Raw genomic sequence first — 15,098 nt, 5'->3', positions numbered from 1 at the left:
CAATATTCCAAATCAGGTCTTTCTCTTTTTTTTTTTTTCCCTCTGCCAAAAATCTATATTATGTCTGGTAGCAGATTCTAGATAGGGGGTTGATTCAGGTAGGCTAAGGGAGAGAAAGCAGAAGACACTGATAGAAATGGCCCGATGAGCAGCCATGTGGAATAGGAGGTCTATGCTAGACAGAGCCCAAAAGAGCCCAGTTTGTGTCTCACAGTCCAAATTTGGTTTGATGTATTTTTGAAGTTTCTAAAGGTTAACTACATGCTGTAATACATTATAGAAAGACACGAAGCAGAATTTTACTGTGCCAGTCAAGAAGCTGGCTTGAATCTGCTATTTAGGACTGAGAGAGACAGTACAATTTACATGTGTGAGAATGTGGGAATAATTTTACCTTCTGTTGTTTTTAAAACCACCTTGGGCCATGATTTTTAAATTGAGACACAAGAAGATTTGCGGGGGGGAGGGGGAGTTCCCATAGCAACATTAACTTATCTAAGTGCCCTTGTTGTATGTAATACTTTCAATACTAGTTTGGCTTTAAAATACACACTTTAATTAGGAAAAACAACTGAGTTAAGAGTCTCAGGCAAATTTTGACTTTTACATTTACTGCATGTTTAAACGGAAACCTTGATATTGTACTTCTGAGGATTTGCTACCAAGGCAAATGTATGCAGATACCTTTCGGGATTTTCCTTGCCCCCATCTCTGACCTCACTGCATTCCATTCTATTGACAACTCCTCGATCAATCTCTCTATAAATATATTTAAAGCATGCTGTGGCTAGGATAAAACAGAAACAAACCAATCTTGAATGGCTCCAGTCCAGAGGTGAGAAACCAACGCACCCTCTTATTTAAGGCTGTCTACAAGCTGATGCCCTCCCCATCTTTTCTCCACTATTCTGAACCATGAGCAGCCCTATCAAACATACTCGTCTTCTCACCATCTTCTGAGAACGTATGTTCTAGAACTAGTCTGAGACCTACCTCCTCCCACAGCCCTAATTCTTTCCTTCCATCCCACAGCTAATCTTTCTCTCTCTTCAGAACATTATTACTATACCACGCAATGTCTGACCAGGCAACATCCCTCCCCTCTTTTTTTGATCAGTGTCCTCATTTTCCTTTGAGGAACTTTCCTCCATTCACTATGGTCTGGTGGAACCATCAAATAACCTGCCCTGATTCAGTCTGTCAATAAAAGAATCCATGACCCAGCTTGGATTAATCACATCCTGCCAGGAAGCTGAATTTTAAGTGAGTTCAAAAAGGAAAACTAGTTGGAATGATCATTCTAGGTCCTTTCAAGAGATTGTCCATGTCTTTCAGATTTCTGTGGCTCATAATCAAAGTCTGTTAGCTGAAAAGCTCCCTATTTGAGTAGAAAAGAAAGAAAGTGAAGTCGCTCAGTCGTGTCCAACTCTTTGCAACCCCGTGGACTGTAGCCCACCAGGCTCCTCCATCCACGGGATTCTCCAGGCAAGAATACTGGAGTGGGTTGCCATTTCCTTCTCCAGGGGATGTTCCCAACCCAGGGATTGAACCCAGGTCTCCAGCATTGCAGGCAGACGCTTTAACCACTGAGCTACCAGGAGTACTTGCTCATATATTATCTTGGTCATGATTTAGAGGCTTGGGATGCACACATTTTGCTTTGCCAGCTACAGCCTACTTATGCTCTCAAAACACAGGGCTGGGACTTTATTTATTTATTGTATTATTCCATATAATTCAGCACAAAGTAAGTACCCAGTATACATTGTGTAACAAATGAAAGACCAGTCTTAGAAACTCCATTTTTACTAAATGCAATTTGCAAGCCAATTTATATCTTTTTTGAGGCAAAGTGGTAAATACCATTTTTATTTTTTTGGACGCACTGGGTCTTTGATGCAGCGCACGGGCACTTCATTGCTGTGCGAATACTTTCTCTAGTTGCACTGAGCTGGGGCTGCTCTCTAGTTGTGGTGCCCGAGCTTCTCAGTGCAGTGGCTTCTTCTTCTTGTGGAGCACGAGGGTGTGCAGGTCTAGTTGCCCCATGTCATATGGGATCTTAAGTCCTGGATCAGGGATTGAACTCATGTCCCCTGCATTGGCAGGCAGATTCTTAACTACTGGACCACCAGCAAATAGTAAAAAATTTTTAATTGCTACAATTTAAGAATTTCCCTGGGTAAATACTCTTCTTAAAGAAGGCTTCCAACTTGTACACCAAAGAATAGCCTGAAAATAATGTTAGCATTAGTCATACTTCCCCTATTTTAGGAAAGGAAAGATAAATTAAAATTCTGTTTCAGACATTAGTCTCTAAATTAAAAAAAAAAAAGGTTTGGGGATGGACAACAGACAATAACAAAACAAAAAAATAGGCCTTTGCCTTGGTCTTGTGACTTTCCTTGGAAACAAGGCAAGCTGACTCTGCTATCAGTTAACAATGGAGGAGAGTTCAGCTGTGTTCAACTAATGTATAAATAAAGATGATTTTTTTCACTTCTAAAAAATGGCAGGCTTTGGTTTCTCAGAATCATCTGACTTATATCAGTAATTTACCTAAATGCTTTTAAAACTCAGAACAAACAAAATGGTTAAGACATAATAAATCCAAACAGGCTTGAGCATATTAAGTTTTAAAAACACAGAATGTTGTGCTCTCTTCCAAGTCACTTCTGTGTGCTTAAAATGCACAAAACAGTCCATCCACGATAAACAGCAGGATACATAAATTCTCTTCTTCTGACTGTCTTTTCAAAAAGAAAGATTTACTGAAGACTCTGAATAGTGTAATCCTCTGGTTTGTACCTTAACATGATACATAGTTCAGCCATGAGAAAGGACTGAAAATACCAAGTTGGAGCTTTTTTGAGTCAAGTGTAATGGCTTCTGGAATTTGCCTTGAACCCACACTCGGTGCATTTTCACTTTTTTTTTCCTATTAACTTGTAAGCGACGATCAACCAGATTTTGCTTCTCATCTAACCCAGCCTTACAGAACATATTATGCACTTCCCCTGTGAGACAAAAATGGCAATCAAATATATGACATGTGACTTGGGGGGGGGAGGGGCAGTCAGGAACAATGGAACATTAATGGAATGACTGACCATATGAATTTCATTTATACCAAGAAACATTTTCTAGTACAAATTGATGAAGGAAACCTATGACACCAAGTAGGCTTCCTCTACTTCACACAAACACACCAAATATAAACAGCTGAACATAGCAGGTATTAATAGATACACAACAGTACTGGTTGCAGCTTTCAATATTTTGAGACATGCCCTAGGTCTGAATTCTTGCTGGTTTGCAGAGATCCCAAATAGCACATTATAAAAGTACTCATGTAAGTTTGGGGAAAGTACTTGAATGCAGAATTCATTTTAAATGCTTTTTTTAAAATGAGAAATTGACAAGGGATAAGTAATTTTCTATGGACTCTTAAAATCAAACTCCCTCTTTTGACTGTGGAATGTCATCAATTTTTTTATGTCTGGGCTAATGGTACCTCCAAAACGGAAACCTCATTTGGGCATGAGAATGAAACAAGTGATTTTTTAAAGCAGTTTCAATTGGAAAGAGATTAAAAGGCAAAAGGCCATTTTCAAGCTTTTACACACAACAGTTATAATCACTAAAGTGTAAAGACATCTCATGTTTAATCAGCTCCTGAAGCCTCATTTTAGAGCTTTTGAGTTTCTCCCTGCAAAGTATACCCAAGAAAAGTTTCTACAGCTAATTATTTCCTCTTATAGATATGCATACCTTTTGTAAAGAAATATGCTCTGGTGCCATCTCCTCGAACATAAAAATTTTCAGATAAACAATGTCCTAAAAAAAATTGTGACAAGAGAAACTTAGTATTCCTTAAAAAAAACCACCACCTACAACAAAACTGACATGAAATGTAAACACAGCATTATTTAAAACACATGAAAATAATTCCAAACTGAATACATCATTACCCCTTTTAAAACGAAGCTGAGTCTTATCATATCTTCCATAGTCCCGAAATAACAGCATTCCCCCAGGTTTCAGTAACTTGGACAGTCGGTTTATAACACCTTGCATCCTTTGAAGACAAAGCAGGAGACTGTGGAAGTCTTGTTTTCTACACAACATTTAACATTCTTAATGATAAAATAAGCATAGCTTTATAAGGCCAAAGAAATCTAAGCCACAAACATAAGGGCACCAAAAACAAAAGTATTTTGTATAGAAAGAAAAAAGGATAGCAATTTGCTCAATAATCAGATTCAAAAAGTCTAGAATATCAAGAAATCACCCAAATGACTAGAGTGGTAACTTCACATAGCTTGATGTATGAAGTCAAAACTGAACTGCAAAACCATACAGACATTCCTGATATTTACAGCAAATTCAGGTAGTTACAAGGCAGAAAAAACCAAAGTCGTTTCATTTTCCTTGCATGACAAAAAATATGCCAGAGCTGTCCCAAATCAGATATACCTAAGCAGGGACATCTTTTCCTCCAAAACTAGCTGCTTTTCCTCTTGACTTCTTTATTTAGTTCAAAGGTACCATCATTCACTGAAGTGTAACACCTCAGAAAAATCTTTGACCTCTTTTACTTTTCTCTTTTTCCATTATACTCTTCACAACTGTTCAATCATCAAATTGTATGTCTTTTTATTATCGTTATTACATATTTGGTATTTTCTCTCTTTTGTTTCCATTAGTACTCTCTTAGTACAAACTCCATCGTTCTCTGGCTGGAAAGAGAATTTCTTCCTAACTAGCTTTATTATTTTCCCTGCCAATCCTTCCTGTATTGATGAGTTATTCTGCTTAAAAAGATGGTTTTCTCAAATCATCCCTTTGTGCAAATTTTCATGATATTAATCCATAGGATAAAAATCTTAGTTCTCTTAGTTTCTTAGTTGAATCCTTAAGGTCACCTACAACTGGCCTCAATTAATCTTTCCAACATCTTTCCCACTGCTTCTTAATCTGAAGCATCGCTAGCCAAACTGTTACATGCTTCATTCTGAGCCGCCCATGACTGTGCTCACGTGGCTTCCCCTGAAAAAATTCTCTCCTCCTTACTCTCTGCCTATTTAAATTCTATTCACACTCTAAGCCCCAGCTCAATACTGGGAAGCCTTTCCTTCTTTTACTGTTTATTCTACCCATCTGGCTCCCAATCAGACATGACCTCTTGTGACTGCTCTTGATTTAATGTTTTTTGGTTAAGTGTTCAAAGCCTTACGTGTGATTATGGTACAGAGATGGCAAAGATTTCAGATCTCATAACAAGCCAAGTGACTGACACTGGCTGCCAACAGAGCTCTATTAAGGACTCAAGACTTGCTGGGAATGACAATCTACAAAATCAGTTATCAATGTCGGCCCTGGGCAGAGAATGGTAAATGGCAGCCTGTGTAGTAAGTCCTTTCTGTCTCTGCTTTATCCAAACTACTTAAAGCTTCTGAGCATTTCTTATTTTAAAAATGAAAGGTTTGGATCACATAATCTTTAAGTTCCTTCCAATTAAAACATTGTTCAGTGGAATAATGGGGTGAAAGAGTATGTCAGGTAATGAAGAAGGTAGTGAGAAACTGAAAGTAACCATGAAAATAAGAGACAAAAAAAAAAGTGGCATGACTAGGAGAAGATCTCATTTATACAAATGAACATAAGTGTATGAAAAATAAAACTATTTTTCCTTGTTTATTTTATTACAGGTTATTTTCACACTGTGCTTATATCCTTAGGATCTGGCAATTAAAACCATATCTAAAGCTTAAAATACTCACTTTTAGGATAAATGGTTTATGTACAGAGAAAAATCTCTTTCTGCAATTATTAGCAAGACAAGCATGAAATGAAAACACAGAAAAGCAAAGAGTCAAATACTTCAAAATGTAGCCTGCTTTTGCAAACCCTTTGCTCCCAACTGTCCTTTAAAGTCTGCAATGTGGGTCAAGGCAAGGGGTGGGGAACTGCTTCTCTTATCAGTACATCTTGGCTCATAGTGCAATTCCAGAGCCAGTTTCTAAGAAATGCAGGTGGGAGTGGGTTGGGGATGATAGGGACAAGACAAGAATGGGGAAAGCCCCTTTTCTCTTAAGATGAGAAAGAAGAGATTTTTTAAAAAGTTGTTTATCTATACAATCTCTGTGTAGATCTTTAGAAAATATATTATATTTTTATTTCAATGATAAGAAGGACAGTTACTTCTTGTTTTGTAGCCTTCTATGGTTTACTCCCATTTAAGCTGGGACTCCCTAGACTCAACGGCTTGCTGAATTGCTTTTCCAAGCTGGCAAGAAGCCACTTTTCTAGAATTTTCCTGGGGCTAAATCTACTATCACAGTGCTAGATGACCTGAAAGATACTGCCTCACTTTTCACTTACTATTATCCAACTTCTACTCACTTACCTCATTTTTAGATCATTTCCATGTAGGTAAGAAAGTAGCTATGTAATGTACTGACATGATACATCTGAATGTATTTTATAATAAACAGAATGAATATATGTACTATAAAAACAATCTTTTCAAGATATCTGCTTCCCCTTCTCCTTTCCATTCAATTCAAATCATGAAAAAACATATAATCTAAACTAATATAAATAGCCTTTTTGAGGGTTTATTTGAATTAAAACTTTCCTGTTATACGTGTTAGATAGAAAATCTTGTTCATTATCCACCTCCTCTATCCTTTTAGCTGTGAAAAAATATAGATGACATCTTTATGTTAGTACCTAAATAATGCCAATAGCCTCAACAGGTTAGCAGAAATAGGTTACAGAACTGGGAGGAAGTAACTTCATGGAACTTGATAGATCTCATTAGGTGCAATTACATATTTCATTCATTATTTGGAAACCTAATTTTTTTCCCTACAAGTCATCAAAGTGAACATCTCTGAATGAGAAGTAAAAGGCCTGTAAAGGATCCTAGTGATCTTATAGCAAAGAAAGAAGTACACAGTGCTTGATTTCTCTGGGAAAGAGTAACACTCACCAAAGTGGTCGATGCTAAGTCTGCACCTACTAACCAGAAGATCACAAAAACCCAATTTTAAGACACATTCTGAAGGGACAACCCCAGACATTTAGCACACTTGTGTCTTAATACATACAGAGTGGAAAAATTTTAAGAAAAGTGATCATTTCAATTGCTGTAATATCTCTTTGTGCTTCCTCTTTGGAGAAAAGCTATATTTACTATTTCAGAACACTATGTGAACAAAAATATTTAAGTCATAAATACTTAAATGATGGCACTAGACCAACCTTAGATGATAGAGGTCCAAGGTTAATCTGGAAAATCTTGATAAACCCTAATTCCTTAGTGGGCTTCCTTAAAACAAATATTTTAAAGACCTATGTGAAGCCAGATTCACGGCCCACCTCATTACAAACATTGAGCAAGAAGCTAAATCAAAGATGTTTGTTTCTGATCACCAAGTACAGTTTCCCTCTTGGGAGTCTATTAGGCTGTTCTGAATTTGTAATTTTCTTGAAGCACTGTCACTTTTAATAGGTATGTGTCTTGCCATAAGATGCTCACTTCTTTCTGACAGTGACAGAAAGCTCACTAATGAAACAGTTTGGCCAGTTTCTTTCTAAAAGTCTGAAGAAAGGAAAAACTGCATTTAAAAGGCTGCATATTACACGTAATGTAGTTCACGAAATAATAAATTCAAGAATTGTCATTTTTGCTTTGATAGATCTGAAAGCCACTCCTGATAAAGGGGCTGTACATATTTGCTCTGCCCTTTCGTCGTCATTTACCTGTCAGGATGAATAGAAGACAGAACAAAGACGAGGAGAATGACATCCAGGGTCCCATCCGGAAAAGGGTAGGGTAAGCCATGGTCACAAACGTCATGAACAAAGGCACAGCACTGGGCTGCTCTGTACGATGCATGAGACTGTCATGATAAAGGAATGAAAAGACAAAGTTTTCAGCAGACTTCTAGTATTTTTTTTTTCAAATCAAAAAGGTTAATTTAACTTCTCCCAAAGGCCTTTCTTCTATGAATTTGATTTTCTGATTAGGTGTTCTGTTAGCTTATTTCAAACTGTCATAAAAAATTAAGTCTAGCACTTGGACTTGGTAACAAATATTCTTTTGCAATCCTTCTTTAGCTTTAAAAGTGGAGTAGGGCAGTCTTTCTGGGTCAGCAGGCAGTAGTGCTGGAAGCTCACCCTATGTTACTTCGCAGGCACTGAGATGGTCCTCTGCACTCTCTCTCACTGCTTGTTCCATGCCTCCTTTGGCTTAATCAGTAAATATCCTATAGTATGTAATCAACATTAGGCAATGGTGATGACTGTACAACTCTGTAAATATACTGAAAAAATCACTGGATTGTATACTTATAAATGGTGAATATTATGGTATATGAACTATATCTCACTAAAGATGCTATTTTAAAAATGCATTAGAGTATACACATACTATTTGCCTATAAAAACAATACTAAAAGAATATATACCAAAATTCTGAGTCACTCTAGGACTCCAGAAAGCATGACTATAGGTAAATTTTATCTTTCCCTTTAGGCTTTTCAGTATTTTAGAAAATGTCTACAATGAAAAACTAGTAACCCTTATTACCAGAAATTATGTTCTGTGTTTACCAAACATTTTTGTTAGCAGAATTTCCATTCCTTTTCAATTTTCTAAAATTACCTCTTTTTGCTATGATAATGCTTACTAGAATTTGGGAATTGGTCAAATAAGACCAAGTGCCAACTGTTTTCCTTATAGTCAGGGACATTTTAGATTTGTGATAATGCCTTTTCAGACCTCTTTTTTTTTTTGCAGAATTTTTAATTTAATGAGTGCCTACCATGTGCCAGGCTATGTATAAAGCTCCATGCTATGCTATGCTATGCTAAGTCACTTCAGTCGTGTCCGACTCTGTGTGACCCCATAGACGGCAGCCCACGAGGCTCCGCCATCCCTGGGATTCTCTAGGCAAGAACACTGGAGTGGGTTGCCATTTCCTTCTCCAATGCATGAAAGTGAAAAGTGAAAGTGAAGTTGCTCAGTCGTGTCTGACTCTTAGCGACCCCATGGACTGCAGCCTTCCAGGCTCCTCCATCCATGGGATTTTCCAAGCAAGAGTACTGGAGTGGGTTGCTATTGCCTTCTCTGGTATAAATATAAATATCACCCTGTAGGAGCCACTCCCCTGAATTCCAAGTCCCAAACAACTTCAATTGTTTTGATGATATGATTTGCAAAATAGTAAAAGCTCAGTTAAAAATGGTCACAGATGTGCTTCTCTGGTGGTCCAGTGGTTGAGTCTGCCTTACAATACAGGTTCAATCCCTGGTCATGGAAGATCCCACATGCCATGGGGCAACTAAGCTCGTGCACCACAATTACTGAACCTGTGCTCTAGAGCCTCGGAGCCGCAACTACTGAAGCCTGCGTGGCCTAGAGCCTGTGCTCTGTAACAAGAGAAACCACCACAATAAGAAGCCCATGTGCTGCAGCTAGAGAGTATCCCCCGCTCTCCACAACTAGAGAAAGCCCATGTGCACAGCAACAAAGGCCCTGTGCAGCCAAAAAATAAACAAAAAAATATAAAAAAATAAAATGACACATCTCAAAAATTTAAAAAAAAATGGTCACAGATAATATTTGATGTAGTTACATTAAAAAATATCACTTCAACAGTAAATAAATTAAGATTCTTTTAAAATACAGCTCTCTTTAAAGAAAATACAAGGCATACCTTTACTAGCTCCACAGCTCCAGAAGCAAAATCACAACAATAAAGAAAGAACTCTGGCACATTCCTATGAAAAAGGAAGAAATATTTAAATCTAGAGTTCAGATAAGCTGAAGCAACACACGAAAGAAACTGTAAGTTGAAACTTGTTAGTAAGTACCTCTTTACCAGAATTTTGGATGACCTTGGCTTGCTGTTTCTTTTTTCAAGGTACTGTTCTCTAGAGTGGCATGTGAGTGCCTTCATGTTGTTTCTGAACCAACACTGTCTCAAAACACTTACCAATTACAGGGTAACTTTCAAGTTCCTGATCTGCTTGTAAGGCCCTCCCTTTCTTGGGCCTACTTGCCCTATATTCCAGCATACTCTCACATGAGAAACCTCTAAAGCCATCCATCAGCAGTGCTCAATCTTGCTCCTACCCCTTCCAGGCACCCTTTCTTGTCTGCCTACAGCTGGCATGGCCTGTAATTCCTCTCAGCTTGTTACTGCTAAGTCACTTCAGTCGTGTCCGACTCTGTGCGACCCCATAGACGGGAGCCCACCAGGCTTCCCTGTCCCTGGGATTCTCCAGGCAAGAACACTGGAGTGGGTTGCCATTTCCTTCTCCAATGCATGAAAGTGAAAAGTGAAAGTGAAGTCGCTCAGTCATGTCCGACTCTAGCGACCCCATGGACTGCAGCCTACCAGGCTCCTCTGTCCATGGGATTTTCTAGGCAAAAGTACTGGAGTGGGGTGCCATTGCCTTCTCCGCCTCTCAGCTTAGCCAAGTTCTTTTCTCTCCAAGGACCCTCAACCACATGTCCGTTGGTGCCTCATTCCTTTTCCTGTGTGTACACTCATTTGTTCCTGGGTCTCTCACAGAGGCTCTGATGCTCCAAAGATGATGTATATACATATGAAAAAAATATATATATATATTTTAGCAGTTGTAGTTACATGCTATTAAATATGTTTATATTAATATCATGTACATACAACTTCTAAAAATAATAAAACATTTGTATATTAATTTTTGTTATCTTTTCAAATGATTTTCAAACTTTTACTGAGCCCCATATATGGACCAAGCATTAAAATACAAAGTAGTAAACGAAACTGTATAATAAAATAGTAAGAGTGTGGGATTTGGGAGCCAATTGTATATCTTTTTAAATCCTGGATTTGCCACTTATTAACATGGAATTAGACTTAACGTCTCCAATACTCAGTGCTTTATTTAGAATATGCAAATAAAGTAAGTAAATTAAGGGTTTTTTTTTTTTGAGGGGGAATATTTATCCATATAAAAATCTTGACTAATTTTAAATGGCCTCCACTGAACTTAGGTAAGGGTTTTACCTGAAATTCACTAACGATGGCTGAGCCATGGTTACTAACGGGCAGCACATATAGCTCCTTAAACAATGCAAGTTTGAACTTCTAGGTCAATTACACATCGATATTGTTTACTAGTAAATACTAAGTACTATATGATCTGTGGTTGGCTGAATCTGCAGATATGGAGGAACCACAAATACAAAGGGTTGACTATAAATTTTTGTGGATTAATCACCTGCAGTGTTAATAGTCAACTGGACTTTGAATTTTGTGGGTCAGTACTCTTCCTGATCATATCTTACATGCTATTATCAAAAGAATTCTTGAATCATCTTGCTTCATACTGTGTCTGAATGACAAGAGATTAGTATGTCCTTAAACAGTAATTACAGGTATGGTACTGGTTTTTGTGGATTTTATAGCCTAGCTGGGGACGTAATTTCCATAGAAGTGTGGATAAGGCAGGCACTGTCAGGCCAAAGTTTAAGAATTTTGAAAGGGGAGGATGGAATTGCTAAGTGGGAAGAGGGGAAGGGTTTACAGGTGGGAATCACATACCAGGGATGAGAAGCAGAGGTGATTTAGAATATGAGGAAGGATATACGGGCTTTGAAGGACATAATTAGAACTTCTAATCTGATTCAGGAGGCATATTAGGCAAGGAGGATTTCTAAATAAATATGGAATACAAGCCCAAACATGCATTTAGCAAAATCTCACCCAGACTGACATTACTCTCTTAAAGGCTAGTCACTGATGAATACTACATTAACATATAGCATTCTCATATACAGTACAGTATTCACATACAGTGCCACTCTGTGGCACTAGGAATTTTAATTCAAATTAAGATCTGTCCAAATAAATGAACATATGATGAATAGAATTTGGTTATGAAAAGTTAACCAATACTAAATCAAAGTTAAAACTTGTGCTGCTTTTCTTTTTCATTCAACCCATTTAAAAATGCATCCCTGGTGGCTCAGACAGTAGAGAGTCTGCCAGCAGTGCAGGAGACCAGAGTTTGATTCCTGGGTCAGGAAGATCCCCTGGAGAAGGAAATGGCAACCCCCTCCAGTATCCTTGCCTGGAAAATGCCATGGACGAAGGAGCCTGGCAGGCTACAGTCTATGGGGTTGCAAAGAGTCAAACATGACTGAGTGACTTCACATATAAAAATTTTCAAATTCTTTCCCCATTTAGGTTGTTACAGAATATTGAGCAGAGTTCCTTGTGCTAAACAGTAAGTCCTTGTTAGCTATTTTAAATATAGTAGTAGTACATATGTCAGTCCCAAACTCCTAATAGAGATCAAATATGGCATCTAAGTTGGTTGTGAGGATAGAATGGACTCAGATAGGTAAAGTTTATAGAAAAATGCCTGACTCCGAGTAAGCACCTAATAAATGTTTTAAAAATGTCATTTTTATTATTCTTGCTATCATCATCACAATCATCATTATCAAAGGAATATCTGCCTCTGTCTTCCAGGAACTTAAAAATGTAAGAACTTAATATGCTTTTGTAAAAACTTCCATAAAGCTCAAAATGCTTCTCTGGACACTGGCACATCTAGCTCATTATGAGAGGCATGCAATCTACCCTTGTGCAGAAATTATTAAACAACCACAAGATACAGAACAGTTTAGTAGCTAAAGGAAAGCTTGTGCCATTTGCCATGTGTCCTACCAGACAGAAACATGACCTCTGAGACTGAATTCCCACTGCATCAGCAGCCCAAGTTGGTCTTGTGACCACTCAATGATTTTCCAGGGCTTTTCTTTAAAATCAGCTGACTGTCTTGGCCCTTCTCCCAGGAAACAGGTGTAAATATCACTACTACTACCACACCATCAGGCACTCTCTTGGCAGGAGGTTTAAGAATTAAATGATCCTTGGAGAATGATATGACCTCTCAATTCCAGAGGTCTAATTATGGTAAAATATTCTGAAAATGTAAAATATTAATTCTATGATCTCCAAAAGTAATAAAACATAATTTTTTTGGTGGGGAAAAAAAGTTTAATCCTCCCTTTGGAAGGCTAATCACTAGTTGCCTTTTAAAGATGAATTAATTATCTCAGGTTATTGAGTTACAGTGATTTCTAAAATACGAATATGAGGCCAAAAAAAGACCCAGTCAAAAAGAAAGAGTCAGGGGGTGAGGAGGCAAGAGCCTGCAATTATTAGTCAGATGGAGAAGCAGAAAGGGGAAAAAATACAACTAACAAGTGGGGAATCAGAGATATTAACCAGTCAGTATGTACCGAACTCTGTCTAACTATCTATATTACATTGTTAGGCTACCTGGAAAACCAAATTAGAATACGTTATGCTCTCTACCTCAAGAAATATATAAATAGTAGCTGAATAAAGAAGATATAAGGAAATGATATGCTAAATAATAATTTGAGATGTGTCATATCTTCCCTGGTGGCTCAAATGGTAAAGCGTCTGCCTACAATGCAGGAGACCCAGGTTTGATCCCTGGGTTGGGAAGATCCTCTGGAGAAGGAAATGGCAACCCACTCCATTACTCTTGCCTGGAAAATCCCATGGATGGAGGAGCGTGTAAGGCCACAGTCCATGGGGTCACAAAGAGTTGGACACGACTGAGCGACTTTGCTTTGCTTTTCACAGAGTAACACATAATCAACTACCAATGTAGTAGCTTTATGTGTATTACAAGTTCAGAGAACACTAGGGTGAAGGAATCTGGCTATGTGGTATAAGAACAGGAAATTTTGGCCTAGAAATGGGAAAAGGAAAATAAAGAAAATAAATCCTGAAAGAAAAAGGCCATTCAGAACTGCAAATTGGCCAGTATCACTTCTGGCCAGACACTTTAACTGGTAATTTGATGATATTATGGAATTACTTTTTATTATGTTAGGTTTATAATAACAATTAGGAATGTCTTATTTTTTGGAGATCCATCATAAGTTCATAAAAATAATGTGTCATGATGTTGGCCTTACGTAAGTAACTGCTGAAACAAGGTGGTAGCTATATGAGAATTTACTGTATTACTCAATTTTTCTGAAATACATGTTCACAATGGAAAGTTAAAAAAAGACTTTAATAAATTTTAAAATATGCATAGTAAATTCTGTCAGCAGCTATGTTTTGATGTTTTGATGGTAGGAATAATGGGTGATTCCTTCCCACCTACTTTTCCTCTAATGGGAAAGTTCTACAATGTGCTTATGTTAATTTTATAATGGAAAAATGATAATCAGAAAGCTATTGTGTAAACTTAAAAAAAACAGACACTTGACAGACCAGCCACAGGTAAAAGGAATAAAAGTTTTGTAAGATGTGTCTTCTTCATCACCTACTAAAACACATTGGTGAGGTGGTGAACAGGAAGGGCAGGTCAGGAGAACATCTCTGCTCCTATCACAGACTTCTCCCTTTATGAATCTTAGGGTTAGGTGTTATAACTCCAAAAATTTCAGCTCTAGCGAGTCATTTCAACTCTATAGGAAGGTTTTATCCTCGGTGTGACTCCAGAAGTGATGACAAAATAAAATGATTTTGAAGCTTACACAAAATAAAGTGTAAGCTTTAAACTCAATTCTCTATGTGTAAAATGACGCCTAAGTAACCTGGAGGAGTAAATAAATCTCTAAGTTCAGCAACTCCCAGCTTAGCAGAAGGATCAAATCTCTTGCTCATTTCTTACTCTCTCATCTACATAAGCACAAGCTTAAAAAGTTACTTCAACTCATGGTGGACACCCTATGTCTGTGAAATATTATTTCCAGAGTAATTCTCAGTTCACATGAAATTAGATACTAAGACCAAGCCACTTCTTTTGAAATTTGGTTTAGTCATTGTTTATATGGGAACAAGGACACTATTGGTATATATATGACAACATTTTCCAAGAATTTCTCAATATCCCATACATATGCAGAATTTTGTAGGAGAAAATTCTAAAACTCACTGCAAAGTGTTCAGAATTGGAAAAACACTATTCCCAGCACCACAGCCAACCTAAAATCAAAGAATAAACAAGTATCATGAAAATAAAGTTAAATTTTCCTCACCAATG

At 37.5% G+C, this 15,098-nt stretch overlaps 1 protein-coding gene across 4 annotated transcripts in view; it reads right to left on the bottom strand.

Annotated features, from left to right (window-relative positions):
* The window catches only part of METTL8 (methyltransferase 8, tRNA N3-cytidine), a 165,407-nt gene that overhangs the window by 64,246 nt on the left and 86,063 nt on the right, over positions 1 to 15,098 (bottom strand). For 2 of the 4 annotated variants that reach the window (XM_055572255.1, XM_055572251.1), the window contains 6 exons: positions 14,991 to 15,040; positions 9,725 to 9,788; positions 7,768 to 7,907; positions 3,969 to 4,075; positions 3,769 to 3,834; positions 1,701 to 3,014 (listed from right to left, as the gene is read on the bottom strand). In XM_055572255.1, the coding sequence (XP_055428230.1) occupies positions 2,824 to 3,014; positions 3,769 to 3,834; positions 3,969 to 4,075; positions 7,768 to 7,907; positions 9,725 to 9,788; positions 14,991 to 15,040 (618 nt within the window). In that variant the 3' untranslated portion in view covers positions 1,701 to 2,823. Of the gene's footprint in view, positions 1 to 1,700; positions 3,015 to 3,768; positions 3,835 to 3,968; positions 4,076 to 7,767; positions 7,908 to 9,724; positions 9,789 to 14,990; positions 15,041 to 15,098 lie in introns of those variants that run through there. The other 2 variants (XM_055572254.1, XM_055572253.1) reach the window with 2 other exon arrangements.

Source organism: Bubalus kerabau, chromosome 3, assembly GCF_029407905.1.
Source record: "Bubalus kerabau isolate K-KA32 ecotype Philippines breed swamp buffalo chromosome 3, PCC_UOA_SB_1v2, whole genome shotgun sequence".
Lineage (NCBI taxonomy): Eukaryota > Metazoa > Chordata > Mammalia > Artiodactyla > Bovidae > Bubalus > Bubalus kerabau.
The sequence above is the reverse complement of the archived record's forward strand: the minus strand, read 5'-3'. Positions and strand labels throughout refer to the sequence as shown.